Here is a 14,813-nt window from a genome sequence, read left to right on the forward strand (position 1 = left end):
TTGGGATCCTTATGCATCACTTTACACACGAATATTAGTGTATGAGTGTCAGTGCGTCTCACCCTATCATGCCAGCCGTACGATTGCACTAATTGCTCTTCACTTCTTCCTGTGAAGAGCAAGATTAGCCCAAGGTGCTGTTGTCAGAAGCTATCCTTGAGTAATATGTAATCTGAGCCAATCGTTTCACTCACCATTTTGTACAGTCCTAATTGTATTCTCAAGAAGTACGAATTGTTGCGTATGGGAAAGAGTGCATTGAGAACTTATTCTTATGAGGCTCTGTGGACGTGTTTCAGGATGACCCTTCTCTGTCTGAGTACGCATTGGATGGACTCCGTCAGGTCATGGCCGTGAAGAGCAGAGTCGTACTTCCTTTCCTTGTACCTCAGGTAAGTAAAACTAACCAACCTCTATTGATTAACCAACCGTCTTAAAGAACGGACCGACGGACCGCGGAAGGTAGGGAGGGTCACGAGCACGAAGGGAGTCACCGGGAGCACGGAAGGAGGGTCGGAAGGACGGGCCGACATACGGTAGGACGGAACAAGGGAAAGTCAAAAGAATGGATGGAGAAATAGAGGGAGGGAGAAGGGAAAAAAGGTTGGAAAGCTGGACAGAGGAGTAGAGGGCGGGTTGGAAGGACGGGCGGACGGACGGAATAAGGGAGGGTTGGAAAGGCGGACGAAGGGAGAGACGGACGGAGGAATGGAAGAAGGGTTGGAAGGACGGATGAAGGGGCAAATAGAGGGAAGGATGCATGAACAAACAGATGTGCTAATTATCCGCAGTCAGTTTCCATCGCTACAAACCTTTCAGAGTAAAAAGTGTGGAATCGAAAACTAAAGTTATCTATAGCACGAAGTGTAGTTTGAATATCTGAAACTGTTGCACACATTTTTTTGGTTCAAACTGTAGTCTTGGTATCCGTAACTCTAGTTTGCATCGAAGGAAACCGAACTATTGGAGTGTCTGTTACGTAACACCTTTTCTTAGCTTCTGTCACAGGAAGGTCAGCAATGCTTTCGACGAAAGCGTGACGTATTCTTAAGAGCTGAATTTTGTTGATTTTTTTTTATTCAGCTCATCACTCCACCTGTTAACACTCGTGCGCTGGCCATACTGTCTGCCGTCGCAGGTGATGCACTTACCCGCCATCTGAATAGGATTCTACCGGCCATGCTTAAAGCCATACAGGACTGCTTTGGAACAGAGCATGAAAAAGAAGTTAGTTCAAAATGCTTATGTAATTTTTCCCCTCTTTTTGGTCGTGACTATATGAAATTGCCACACTTTCAGCCAATCAGTTAGTTTCTTTTGCAGTCTTTTTTGGAATGTCACGCAATGGTTATTGCGTAATAACTCAAGGGAAAATTGCTAAGGAGATGGAGGAGACTTTTGAAAATGCTTATTCTTCTCCCTCTAGGAGCTGGAAGGCGCATCTAGTTTAGTGTTGTCGGTTGAAGATGACGCCGGAATCAGGACCATTATGGATGAACTCATGGCAGCCTCTAAGGATCCTGTCCCCGGCATGAGAAGGGTAAAATTTCTTATTATTTTGGCTTAAACAAAGATGCATCTTTCAAGAGTAGTTTGACTCCGATACGCTGTGTGTTTTCATGAGACAAATTGTTTTTACACCCTAGGCTGCAGTCTCTCTCATGCACACGTTCTGTCAGGAGACTAAGGCAGACTATTCCCAGTTCATCCCGGCCCTGTTTCGTGGAATAATTAACCTGATGAACGACTCTGATGAACTGGTTGTGGAAATGAGCTGGAACGCTTTGAATGCAGTAACCAAGGTAACCACTGATACTGTCGCCTGTCCCGGGCTCTCAGCTAGTAAACGGTCGAGGTAGGAGCGTAGAGCCCGTGCGCAGATTGATAAAAGGAGAGAGGCTTGAAAAGGGTTGTTACTCAACCTGACCCAGACCTCTTCCTTTTTTCGCTCTGCACCTCTGTGACCTGTTTACTAGTTTTACATCGAAATAAAGTGTGTTTTGTTTCAGTGTTATACGCCCGCGGTTTCCCCTGCAAAAGACGATTGTGATTTCCTGGTAATTTAACACGCAACCCAGCATATGTCACTGGGTTTGCTGTGATTGGCTACAGTTGTATCTTTGGTTTTGATCTGACGACAGTAACATAACCCCCTAAAACATTTTTCTGTCAGAGGGGGCTAAGCTTTGTTCGTTTGTCGTTTATTTCAGCGTCTGGAGGCCTCTGAGCAGTTACAGTATATCAGCCACGTAAGGCAGGCAGTCAAGTATGTGTCAGATGAGGTCAAGGATGGAGATCTGCCAGGGTTCTGTCTTCCTAAAAAGGTACTGATCAGTTTTTAAAATCACTTTAAAATAGACTGAACGTGAAGAAAAACCAAAATTATCAGATGCTATGGACTCTGTTGTGTACCTTGTTGTCTTAAAAAGTGAATAAGCAAAATGTTTGGTCTCGCAAATTCATTAAAAAGATTCTTAGTTATGGGAGGTCCTTTTCTTGTTTTTGCCATCCATTTTGTGTTCCAAGAAGTGGCTTTTCGTAAATATACTCTATTTGAAAAAAATTGTGTTCACAGTTTAAACTTATGCAGAGAGAACGAAATGAACGCAGATATTTATAAAGAAAACATCCTAAAATCTTCTAAAGCCTGGATTTGTTACTGAATACAGTGGCTTTCTGCTCGCTGCGTTAAGATTTTAAGAAGCCTGTAAAACCTTGCTTAATGCCTGTTTGATGACTTTTAACCATTGACACACTTGAGCACCTTGTCCTCTTTACCTTCAAGAAATTGTTCGCGATTACCGACCTCTCATTTTTCTTTACTTGTCTGCTGTTGGTTGAAAACGTGACAATTTTTACCCTCTAATGTGTTGTTTTATCCACAGGGTATTGCTCCCATTCTACCGATATTCCGAGAGGGAATCTTAAATGGTACTCCAGAGTTAAAGGAGCAAGCTGCCAAGGGGCTTGGAGAAGTGATCAGTTTGACAAGCGCCGCAGCACTACGACCATTTGTAGTAAACATCACTGGGCCCCTGATTCGTATCCTTGGAGACCGATTTACGTGGAACGTCAAAGTGGCAGTCCTACAGACTCTGGGTCTTTTGTTAGGCAAAGTATGTATGTTTACTTAAAAGTTTGCTGCAGTTCCTTTTACAAGATGTGATTGGTGGACAAAACATTAGTACTCATGACACCTTCTCGCCCAATCAGAAGCAAAATCAATAACTCAGCAAGATTTGTTCGCGTGCGTTTTCCCGTGCTCGTCAAGAAATACCTTGAAATTCTCATTGGTTATCATTGCATAAACACTTCGTCTGATTGGCTGTTTTGATTGCCTCGAGTTCAATAATACTGAAGCAAGATGTAAACCAACTATATCGTCCTTGTGTTCCTTCACAGGTAGGCGCCATGTTGAAACCCTTCCTTCCTCAGCTTCAGACTACGTTCATCAAGGCCCTGAATGATCCTAACCGAGAGGTGCGCGTACGCGCGGCTTCCGCGCTTCAGAAACTGATTAAACTGCACACACGAGTGGATCCTCTGTTTACGGAACTACACAATGGAGTAAAGAACACCGAAGACAATACCATAAGGTTTGTAGGGCTACCAGCTTACTAAAGTGACTAATTATTTTTAACTAAAACCGATGCACCAGAGGGTTGATATAACACAACATTCTTGATTTTTGTAGGGAAACACTGCTACAGGCCTTAAGGGGAGTCATCGCTGGCGCAGGACAGAAGATGGGTGATTCAATAAGGAAGACGTTAACCACAACACTGCTGGATTTGCTGGGACATGGAGATGTAAGACACTCTTAGATTATCATTATCTAACCCTATAACCTTCAAGACCGAATTGTAATTTCTCCTCTCTAGCCGCTACTCATTTCATTGTTAATTAGTTAAAAGCATTTGGTTTTAGATCAAAAAGAGGGACTTTCACATGATAAATTGGAGTATTCTCTCTACCTGTATGCTGGATAATATATGAATATTATAAGGAGAAATTACATGTTAATTACTTCTGGGAGTTAAAGAGTTAAAGAGTTAAAAACCTTTCCTTTCAGCATTCTGTAATAGACCAGGTCTACGTTATGTATTTTTATAATTTTTTTAAACAGCGTTTGTTGTATTATCGTCTTTGTTTAAAAGTGTGATGTTTTGATTGTACAGTATGCCAGTATCCTTTGCCCTTTTGTCCGGCTCGTAGTCTCTGGTTCACTGATTTGTTGCATTGATTTTCAACAGGACAACATTCGCGTAGCGGCAGGTGGCTGTATTGGATCATTAGCTCTTATTGTTCCAGACACTGAACTCGAGTATATCATCAATGATCATCTCATAGGTGCGTCAACAATCATAGTGGCTTGGGTTAAGTTCAAAGCAATTACAGAATAATAATGAATATATTGGTAGGGAACCCATGGACCCCACTGATGTGCAAATGTGCAATATCGTATCTACCCTCTCACAATTATTTCACCTTTCCAGCACATCTCCAATCCACCCTTAATTAAAAATTGTATTCAGTGACTACTCAGTTTAATTACAAGGTTGCTGAACATTTAAGTTCTAATAATTTAACGCAATTCAGTACAATACCCGCCTCCCCGTATTAAATATACAATTATCAGTATGTAGTTATCGTGCGTTTTTAGTATCTTTTTCTTTTTAATTTCGTTTGCAGTGAATGACCCCACTGTTGACTGGACAGTGCGCCACGGTCACGCTATTGCTCTGTCAGCGGTATTACACGATGCTGCCGAGAGGATGGTGTCCCTGGGCCTGTTTGAAGTCGTTACTGACATGGCTGTGGCACATGCTAACACAGATAGGGTGAGTGTTACTGCGAGGGGAGGGGTGGGTTGGTACCCGTCAGTATCCGTGCAACTTTATTTGCGTTTATTCTGATAGCACAAGTTCAATTCGTAGCGCGGCATTTATAATGCAAAGAGCCATTTTTTGTTAATAGGTTTAGCATTGAAACATGGAGACGGTTTTCTTACTGTCATTTACTACATTCCAACGAAGCATCTCACAATTTTTCATAATGTATTTTTGAGATTAATGTTACTATTCATTCGCATGTTTATTTTTTTCTCTCTCTCTCTCTCTATTTCCAATGCTTCAGATTCCCATTTGTAGTTCCGGTGTGAGGTGTCTTGGATTCATTCTCGCTCACTCGGTTGTGCAGTGTATTCCGCCATCAACAGAGGTGCTTGAAACCCTACTCAAGGTAAAGTTAAATAATTATGTAGAGGTACGTCAGCAATAGCGGAAAATTTCAGTTTAAAAGAGCTGCTGAGTAGTTATAATTCCTTTTGATGGTTTTCTTCACATTTCTTCACTTTGCGCATTAAAAAAAACCTTCAATTTTTGCTGTCTGAATGGGATCTAAATGTCTTTCTTGTCTTAGCAGTAGCTATTCCTCTCTATATGTCCATTCAGAAAATTCTTGCGACTGATTTTTCAATCCCAGGTACTACAAGAAGGCGCAAACGACGTGAAAACGATCGCGGCAGCGTCTCTGCAACACGTCGCACGTAGAAGCCCAGCGTCTTTGGATAACGCTCTTCTAAAAGTCATAGTTCCAGCATTACTTGCGTCTTCCAAAGAAAAGAACACAATTGTGAAATCCTCTGCTGAATCCGCACTTCTGTATGTCCTGCGGCTTCGAGAAGGCGAGTCAGCACTTCAGGTATGAGCCATTAAAATGTCTTTATTCTCGTTCTTTGGATAAGCACGATAAGGAGAAATAACAGAGAACCTGTTAACGAGTTCCTGCAACTGGCTTCGTCATAGCCTTCGTTGCAGGAGCTAGTGGGTAGAGGTGGGAAGAGTCATAAAAGACGAATTTATGAGGAAGTGAAGGTTCTTGCCCTCTTAATTACGTCCCCTACGTTAAACATTTCGCCCTGGCCCCAGAGCGTTTGCAGGAAGAGTGCTAATGTGCGATGAGAAGCAAGCAGACTATATTATTTTTATTTATCATTACTATTATTAATATTGTTTTTATTTCAGTCCTGCTGCCGTATTTTCGACGCCACAACTGCAGAAGGTATACAGGATCTATGCCGAAAATCGTTACGTCGCTTAGCAACTCAAGAAGAAGACCCGGATGAATTAGAAACTTTTTTTTCGTCTGTCGATCAAGGATGACACCAACTAAGAAAGTGTCTGAACCATCACCAGGTACTTTTCATTGATACGAAACGCAAGAGCCTAAGGGAACTGATGCTTTGTGAATTCCTTCAGAGTTGCAAATGTAACTGCGCTATTTGAGACGCAAATAAATTGTTTCTAATATTATACAATGTGTTTACTTTTTTTCTGCGGCCACAAAAAAGAAATCTACAATTTAGACTACGTGGGTGGTAACAGATAAACAATTATTGAGAGCAAATAAATGCAAGAGAGGATGACGAATTGTCCCAAAGACTTCATTAGCAAATTTCTGTTGTCTCAATATTCCTGTCCTTACATCTCAGTCAGAGAGAGAATTTTCTTAACAGTTAATAGCGTGTTAAAAAAGCGTGGTAAGCAGTCTACTGTGCGCAAGTTTTGAAGTCCCAGTTCTTTCGTAGGCCTAGAAAATCCCCTCCGAATATTGAATATTAATTCTTTATTATATAAAACAAATAGATTCCAAGTTGCCGAACACTTTTTTGTTCTTACCACATTTTGACGTCATCTGCGATCTATTACTGAACAGACGCACGGCAACTTGGAATCTATTTGTTAACTAGTTTCAAAGTCTAGGGTCTTTCGTAGGCCTAGAAAATCCACTCTGAATATTGGTTCAAGGTCCGAAAAAGGTCATTAACCAATTTCTATTTTTCAAATATTCATTCACACTTATGTCAGCTACAGAGGATTTTAAAGACAATTTAGAGCGTGTTAGAAAGAGCGTGATTAGCTGAGTGTTGTTATACTTTTTTGAAACCAATAGGAATTTCTGATGCCCAACCCATCCTTCCCCCCTGAGGATTTTTTCTGTTACAGACCATACCAAACTTGTCCTCTTAAACATATCACAAACTTAGATCCATTAAAAACTTTATTCTATTTGTATCTGTGGTAGCTGAAGTACAGCTTTTTCATAAGAACTGTTAGACAATTGTCAGAAAAAGTTCAGCTAATTTTAGTGCATTCCGATTGTCTGCTTTCAAGTCTGTCAGTTGGTTAAATAACAATATCAGTCTATAAGCACTTAATATGCAGTTATTTCACTATGAATCTGTGGTATCCACCAGTAAAATTCCCTGCTCTTTTGAGGAACCTTTACTGCTATGTAATAACTATTAGATTTAGGTCAATTTGTCTCTTCATCAAAATACACATGGTATGTCTAACTGAACACTGAAAAGACCTATCACAGTAATCCTGTTATCTTTCCATGTTGATTTCCTACTTGTCAACCTTCATCACTATATGACGTGAGATACGTTGCCAGCATTTCATGGCATTTAATTCACTCACACTTAACACTTGAAAGAGCTATCACAGTAATTATGTTATATCTCGTTTGTAACCCTTTAGTGCACACTATTTGACCTTCATCACTATGTAACTTGATATAATTCCCCTCCACAACATAGAGTTTAATAGTATATAATTCACCATAACCTAACAGGTACACATTGTAACAGAGTAATGAGGTTGCTATCTTTCTAGTTTATCTGCAAAATAAAAACACAAAAATAAAACACACCTAGATTTAGTCAAGGGTGACCCATGAACCTTTTTTGGAGAAACACATTCAACAAAGATGTCAGTTACCATCCATCTGTCTACTGATGTGTAATCTGTTCAGGTCACTCTACATAGCTCTTTCCTATTTTCAATTGACACTGATATTTGGCTCAGGAGACTTGAACTTGCTCTCTTACCACTAAATACAAGGATATGCTACATAACGATCATGCAATTAGAAGCCAAAACATAAACAAGAATGCAACCCAAAGGAACAGCTTGGAAAGAAACTGCTCATCCTCTGCTTGAGGTGATCCTGGTGGTGCTGTTAACAAAAGATATTGATTAATGAATCATCAAATATACATGTAAATAACATTGAAGTAGGGAAGTGGTGATCACAAGAGAGGGAAACACATGTTATTCACTTTAAGTCATCAGCTACCTTCTGATCAACAATTTGGTTCAAATTAGTGAAAGCCTTGGTTGGAATTTATGCTTTGGGCGAAAGGTAGTTAATTTTTGTGGTGTATCATTTGCCAAATTTTCTTTAGAAGAAACTTCTTTCTGCTGGGTCCAAGGTTGGTTACAACAAGCCACGTATGTTCTGATAATTTTAAAATACGCTTCTGCCTGAATTAAGATAATGCATTTTATAACAATTATACGACAACCCACCTGCAGTCTGCCCTTGGCCACCAAATGTCTGCAATGAATAATTAAATAATCAAGCAATTTTATTTGATCATTAATATTGATACAGCAAAAAGATGATAACAAGTACTGTCTCAAATTAAATGAGGTAAGGCTTACCGTTGAGAAGAAGGCAAATGGGAATGCACCAATACCAAATGAAAGTTGAAATCCATCACCAAATCCACCAAAGCCTGGGAAGCCCTGAAAAATCACATTCAACACTCAAATTTACAAATCATACATGATTTAATTCTATATTAGACACTTGCTTCCCTATTACAGATGGTACCATCTGAATTTGGGAATTTGCTTCCATTTTTGGACGGTACTGCCACACTTTGGACACAATTGCTTTTACATTCTTCTGTCTGCTTTTAGACAGTGCCTCCAACTTCAATGATTCCAATTGTTTTCTGGTACTCAAGTCTGATTTTGAAGACAAGAGTTTTGATTTTGGACAGCTGATGGTACCCTCCCGTCCCTTTTCCAACAGAAACATCCCAAAAAATGCTATCAACATGCATATTTAAAATGATCAATAACTGTGTGGGACTATAAAATTGCTCATTCTGTTTTCTCTAAATAATTTATAAATACAATTACCCACATACATGTACTATATGTGCTCTTCTTAGTCAGTGGGAGTGTTCAGAGTATACATGTATTAGATTCATACATATTTTTTGGATTTATTTTCAATTGAAAGAAAATCAATGACTTTCTTTGATTTTTTACCATGGCATTCAATTTTCAGATGACAACATACTATTTCAGACACTTGTCTCTAATAACAATACTTTTTGGGTTTACAACAGTCTCTGCTTTTGGACACCACCATCCAATTTTAGACACTACCTTCTGCTCTCAGAATGAAGACTCCCATTTTGGACTGTAGTGTCTGTTTTTGGAGAGGACTATCTGATTTTGGTCACTATTGTCCATTTTTAGACTGTACTGTGTAATTTTGGTCTCTACCATCTGTTTATGAATTGGTATCCCACCCTATTCAAGGTTTTCATCAAAACATATGGAGGGCTAGAACCTAGAAAATAAAGCTCTACTACTTGAATTCAATGTAGATGTTCTTACTCCATTATTTTCTGGTTCTGGTCTTCTTCCCTGAGGTCTTGGTGGCATTTTCTCTCTTTAAAAGGTTAAACATGGTGATGTTATTGAATGAAATTACTTAGTATAATGTTACCAAATATTGAATTGAGAGCTACACACTAAAATTTTAATGACAGTTGTTTGTAGGGCAGTCAAGTGAGCATGATGGTTCACAGCTTATGTCAAGTAACTCCACTTTGGTGTACAGAATAATAAAAAGAGGCAATAAAAAGTTAACTAATTTACGTAAAGGGTATGTTTAATGCTTTCAGTCCCTATCTCGAATGACTAAAAAGTAATTTCCCCACACAATATCAGCACAATGTCCCACAGAGATGGGATAGGAGAGAAGAGAAATATCTACAAAGGTATATTTTTTTATGTCACTAAATTCTCTGAGGCATTGTGCAGAGTCCAAGTCAATATTGTGGTTCATGGTCTGTGATGTTCAGTAATGTGATTGTTGACAAGACCTTTCCTCATCGCTCATTTGTATTCAGTCAGTCTAGTTGTGAGGTTTCTGCCAGTCGCACTGACATACTAACTTTAAAGAAAAGTATGGCAGACAGCTTGGATAATGGGGTCCAAGTTTACCTGGGGTCTTCCTGATTAGTGCTTCCTCTACCATACAGTGGAATGACTTTATCTTTGCTAATACCTGCCTTGCAAACTGGGCACACTGATTTGTTAGGCCGCGTTTCTAGCCACTGAAAAACAAAAAAGGAGCATATCACGAGATCAAGAAAAATGGTGAATTTTGAACTTGGTCATTGCTTATAAGATGAAAAGCTTGCTGTGAACTTAGTTTCAGCCAAATTCATCACCATATTCTATGAATCTCGGTAGTAGCACATTAGACTGTGAAATCTGAAGGAATATGGTTCAAATTCTCAAAAGGAAACTCAGATTTTTCCTTGTACCATATTTTAAGACACATTTTTATCATGAATTCCTCTCAGGTTGTCAAAATGTCAGTCACCACTACCGACAACAGTCCTTCTCAGGACAACACTCATCTGAATGATCAAACTACACTATCATACAAATGTTCATGATTTAGAATACCTTAAGAAGGTCAAATCCAAAGTTTCTGAGTGAAGTTGATCAAATTGACAAGAAGTAGTTAAGAACCAAGCAACTAATCCACTTCACTTTTAAAATCAATACTGGTGCTCAAACTACACAATGAAGGGGGTAAGTTTCTAAAAAAACTGTGGTTTTGGGTCGGTGGGAGACTATAACAGGGTAATTTAGTATTATCAACTGAGTTTATAGCCTAAATTGGCTACCATAAAATGTTTCAAAGTTAACGTTTTGACATTGGCCCTTTGTCATTCGCTCTGGAGAATGGCTGACGCTCAAATTGTCAGTTTTGATACCCTTTATGATGGCCAATTTACATTATCAACTTAGTCGATAACACTAAATTAACCTGCTCAGACAACAGCTGATCGGCTTAGTACCATGGCCATAGTATACTATTAGGAGACAAGCAGTTAACATTCCTTTGAAACTCACCCCAATCAGTTTGCAAATAGTGATTCCAAGGATTGTTCCTTTTCATTTTTTTCAATATCACATTCCTGAGGACATTTTTTTCTCAAGACTTAGGCTCACAAAATCAAATGAAGCAATTCTGATGTATGCTAATATCCAAAGATTGACTGTTGACTGCCAAGTTCAGTGTTATGGGTGTAAATTGAATTATACAGGAGTAACAACTATCCACATGAATAAATCAAGTTGCAACTTTTCCAATATATAATGATATGAAATGTCTATTTTAACTTGTTTGTAAGTATGGAGCGAAAGTAAAATACTATCAGCACACTGTTTTAACATGAAAAAGGCATGAAAATTTGCCTGAATCGACGTGAAGACGGCGTGATTCACAGCTCACGGAAAGTATTATTAATTACTTTTCTCCCAAAAATAACTTAATTTACACGGTTTAATTGAAAGTTATGTTACTCACCTTGTGAAGACATGGCCAGCTATAAGGGAGAAAAATAGATTTCTCAGTTTTCTACGGTGTAACAGTTAGCGAAAGGGGAATAAAAAGAGGAAAAAGAACTGAATATAAAGTACCAATACTTATTACACATCAGCAAATACACCCAAACTAAACAAAATTCTTACCAAAATAAATGTCCACAGAAACTGATAACTGCATCTTTCGCGGTGTCGAGACAAATGTTACATTCAAAATTTGCATTAGCACTTGATTGTTCGCTATTAGAGGCCCCAGCAGCAGAGGTTCTATCGTTTACATCCTCATTCGAAGTCGCCATCTTGTTTTCTGTTGCAATGTTTTCACGGGTCTCATGCTGATACGTCACGGTACACTGGGGAATAGCGCGGCGGGTTTTTTCCGCGGAGGCATAACTTGGGGTAGACTCAATGTCGACCGCCATCATGGTAAGTAGAAAGAAATATTTCTCCTCGATTTGTTCGCTTTATGGAAAGCGATTCTACAGTACTAGAACCATAAGAAGTAAAATAACATCATATACTTCTAATGATGTCGATATAAGTTATAATGTTTATGATTTATAGGAGATTTTTGTGATGGTGCGTCGTGAAAAGACAACAATCTTCCTTGATTGTAAGGAAGCCACAACTGTCTACGAGCTAAAGAAAATGGTCGAAGGCATCTTAAAGAAGGCTCCAGAAGATCAGAGGCTGTACAAAGATGATCAAGTCCTGGATGATACGAAAACTCTGGAGGATTGTGGTTTTACAACCCAAACCGCGAAAGCTCAAACTCCGGCATTGATTAGCTTGTCATTCAGAGGAGAAGGTGCGTTGGTTGATAATGTACAAAATTTAGTTGTCCTGAAACTTATAGCGATATTAATGATTGATGAGTGTTAACTGTATACTAGCGTTTTAATTTGTTGCCGTTGTTCTTGTTATTCCGGCATCTGTTCGTTGACAGATTTGCATAGACATCGTGCTTATCATGTTTGTTGAAGTGATTAGTATATAGCTTTCGAGTGATCATCGTCCTTAACTTATTGTCAACTTTTAACTTCGATACATACAATGAGTCCGTTATTGACGGTCTCCTTTTCAAAATTTCGTTAATTAATTTTTAGGAGGGAAATAAAGCTTTTTGTTTCATTTTTTTGTGGACAAGGAAAATTACGAAAGGAAGTACAACTACTCACTATTATCAACAGTCCAGTATCTTTCTCTTTGACGATTCTGATGATCAGAGAAGATCTCAGAGATAACTTTAGGGACAAGGACAATTTCTACAATATTTGTTGTCATTTGACCATAGATCATTCATCTTTGTCCAACAAATATAACTGGAATCTTGCTTCTAAGCGTAATGATAGGTTGACTTCGAATTACAATATGATCTAGTGATTTTTTAACTCTTTGATTTATCCTGTAATCGAGTTATTTTTTACCTTTCCAAAGCGTTTTCTGGTAAAAATTCAAAAAATAATTCTCTAGGCGATAAAATGTAGAATTCTTATTGCCTGGCTGCTAAGTATTGTGTTAAAATTACAAGGAAAGTTGAGATGTTGATCAGGTATGGGACTCAAAGGGTTAACAGAGATTGGATTTTAGTATATATAACTTATGTCTACATTGCTACAGTTTTTCTGAAGGTTATGGGCACTTGAAAGAGCAAATGCTGAAGATTGCAAATTACACTTAAAACGAATCACATTTTGATCTTTGGATGATGAAGAGCTGCTTAATCCATGGGGTAAACTGTGATTTAAGAAATTATAGAAAACAAATAATGAAAATATGGGGTTGAACCTGGCCTATCCCTCCCTTCCAAAAGGAATCAAACCCTAGACCTTGAGATTTCATGTTCTGATGCTCAACCACTGAGCTACAGTGAACTCTGTGTTGAGTTTTGCCATTACTAGTTCCATATGTGACATGGGTTGTGCATGCTGTTGGGATCAGCAATGTCTGAAGTGCATGTGAGTAAATAAGATGAAATAAACGAAACATCGAATATTATGAGGCTGTGGATGTTGATTAAGCTAAATACCTTGTTATCCCTGTGTTTCAGATGGAGAGTTTGAACCAGTTGTGATCGCTCCTCATTCCACCCCACCTGAATTGCCAGATGTGATGAAACCCCAGGAGACTGTTTCTAACAGTGATGGCTCATAAATGTTATTTCCTAAAGTATGATTCTTTTTTTTGTAGATCAACTCATACTCAATCTCACAAACTAGTTGCAACTTTAGCGCCATTGTTGACAAACTTAGATTACAACAAACTGGCCAAAGCCTTGTGTGATGAAAGGATCATTACTATTATATATTTAACTTTCTGGTTTACAAATTCCCATCCATAGATTTGAAGTAATGTCGATTAAGTGACTGGTAAAGAAATGTTCTTGGATATTTAGGAAAAAAACCCTGGTTTAGTCAGTCATGGCAGTACCAGCTAACAACAGATCTTCAGTTTTATTAAAAAAAAAAAAGAATGTAATAATTCTACAGTCCAAATATTTTGGTAATGCAAAGACAACCTAGTGCAATTTTGGCCATAACATGGTAAAGAGCTCGCTTTTAATGTTTTGATGAATGTGTAATTTATTTGCTATTTCCCTGTTGAACTGATACTTAACTAAATCTTGCTGATCTAAACTAAAATGTCTGAAAACATCATTAATCTGTAGTTCATTGTTGATTTGAAATTTAAAGTAGTGGTTTTGTGTCTAGTAAAATTTGTTCTAGCTGTGTAATAAGTGTTTGTTTGGTGATTTCATCATTTTCTTGTTTAACCCTTTAACTCCCATAAGTGATTAACACGCAACTTCTCCCTATAACATCCACACATAATCCAACCAACATGTGATGAGAATACTCAAACTTATCAGGTAGAAGTTAGTAGTCTTGATCTAACACCAAATTCATGTGACTTATTTACAAGGAAATGTGTAGCAGCTGGAGGGGAGAATTGACAATCAGATCTTGGGAGTTAAAGGGTGAAGGATTTATAAATCATCTATGTATGAAACTGGCAGGCATATTTTTCTAGTATCTTTCCAATATCTTCCCTATCTAAGAGTGTATTTTCAAGTCAGGATTAAGTCTGATATTTTATTTTAATTGAGTTGTACTGGTTTCATTATTTTGTTTGTTTTTTTGTTTGTAAATAAACATATTTCTTTTGAAGGAATGTCTTTTTATGTGGCAATCTATCATTCATGTTTGCTCCCATACCATGAAAGTCACTGGCACAGAAAGGGTTTAAATGGGTCATAGAAAACCTTGAAATTCATTGAATTCAAGATAATCATTCATAAGGGTGGAATGCCACAAAAAAAAA

At 38.3% G+C, this 14,813-nt stretch overlaps 3 protein-coding genes across 3 annotated transcripts in view; 2 read left to right on the top strand and 1 right to left on the bottom strand.

Annotated features, from left to right (window-relative positions):
* The window catches only part of LOC131782506 (stalled ribosome sensor GCN1), a 29,599-nt gene extending 23,287 nt beyond the window's left edge, over positions 1–6,312 (top strand). Inside the window, exons 48-60 of the mRNA XM_059099240.2 lie at positions 300–392; positions 1,084–1,227; positions 1,427–1,540; positions 1,647–1,802; positions 2,211–2,324; positions 2,886–3,116; positions 3,403–3,596; positions 3,695–3,809; positions 4,254–4,350; positions 4,693–4,841; positions 5,137–5,241; positions 5,485–5,703; positions 6,027–6,312. Coding sequence (XP_058955223.2) covers positions 300–392; positions 1,084–1,227; positions 1,427–1,540; positions 1,647–1,802; positions 2,211–2,324; positions 2,886–3,116; positions 3,403–3,596; positions 3,695–3,809; positions 4,254–4,350; positions 4,693–4,841; positions 5,137–5,241; positions 5,485–5,703; positions 6,027–6,164 — 1,869 coding nt within the window. The 3' untranslated portion in view covers positions 6,165–6,312. The remainder of the gene's footprint in view (positions 1–299; positions 393–1,083; positions 1,228–1,426; positions 1,541–1,646; positions 1,803–2,210; positions 2,325–2,885; positions 3,117–3,402; positions 3,597–3,694; positions 3,810–4,253; positions 4,351–4,692; positions 4,842–5,136; positions 5,242–5,484; positions 5,704–6,026) is intronic.
* Positions 6,313–7,044: 732 nt separating this feature from the next.
* On the bottom strand, positions 7,045–11,828 carry LOC131782511 (E3 ubiquitin-protein ligase RNF185-like). Its single transcript, XM_059099247.2, has 7 exons — positions 11,640–11,828; positions 11,476–11,494; positions 10,095–10,207; positions 9,483–9,537; positions 8,511–8,594; positions 8,376–8,403; positions 7,045–8,022 (listed from the first exon to the last, which is right to left on the bottom strand). Exons 1-7 carry the CDS (start codon positions 11,789–11,791, stop codon positions 7,925–7,927), a joined length of 549 nt encoding a protein of 182 aa, XP_058955230.1. The 5' UTR covers positions 11,792–11,828; the 3' UTR covers positions 7,045–7,924.
* Positions 11,829–11,864: 36 nt separating this feature from the next.
* On the top strand, positions 11,865–14,659 carry LOC131782523 (elongin-B). Its single transcript, XM_059099260.2, has 3 exons — positions 11,865–11,918; positions 12,057–12,300; positions 13,543–14,659. Exons 1-3 carry the CDS (start codon positions 11,901–11,903, stop codon positions 13,644–13,646), a joined length of 366 nt encoding a protein of 121 aa, XP_058955243.2. The 5' UTR covers positions 11,865–11,900; the 3' UTR covers positions 13,647–14,659.
* The last annotated feature ends 154 nt before the right edge of the window (positions 14,660–14,813 follow it).

This window comes from Pocillopora verrucosa, chromosome 2 (genome assembly GCF_036669915.1).
Source record: "Pocillopora verrucosa isolate sample1 chromosome 2, ASM3666991v2, whole genome shotgun sequence".
Lineage (NCBI taxonomy): Eukaryota > Metazoa > Cnidaria > Anthozoa > Scleractinia > Pocilloporidae > Pocillopora > Pocillopora verrucosa.

Excerpts from the sequence above, each read along its gene's own strand:
- LOC131782523 (XM_059099260.2), top strand. Across the intron at positions 12,301-13,542 it reads CTTGTCATTCAGAGGAGAAG|ATGGAGAGTTTGAACCAGTT; the intron begins GTGCGTTGGTTG and ends CCTGTGTTTCAG.
- LOC131782511 (XM_059099247.2), bottom strand. The coding sequence starts at position 11,791 with ATGGCGACTTCGAATGAGGATGTAAACGATAGAACCTCTGCTGCTGGG. Across the intron at positions 8,404-8,510 it reads CATTTGCCTTCTTCTCAACG|ACATTTGGTGGCCAAGGGCA; the intron begins GTAAGCCTTACC and ends TATTCATTGCAG. Across the intron at positions 8,023-8,375 it reads TGGCCAAGGGCAGACTGCAG|CACCACCAGGATCACCTCAA; the intron begins GTGGGTTGTCGT and ends TTTTGTTAACAG.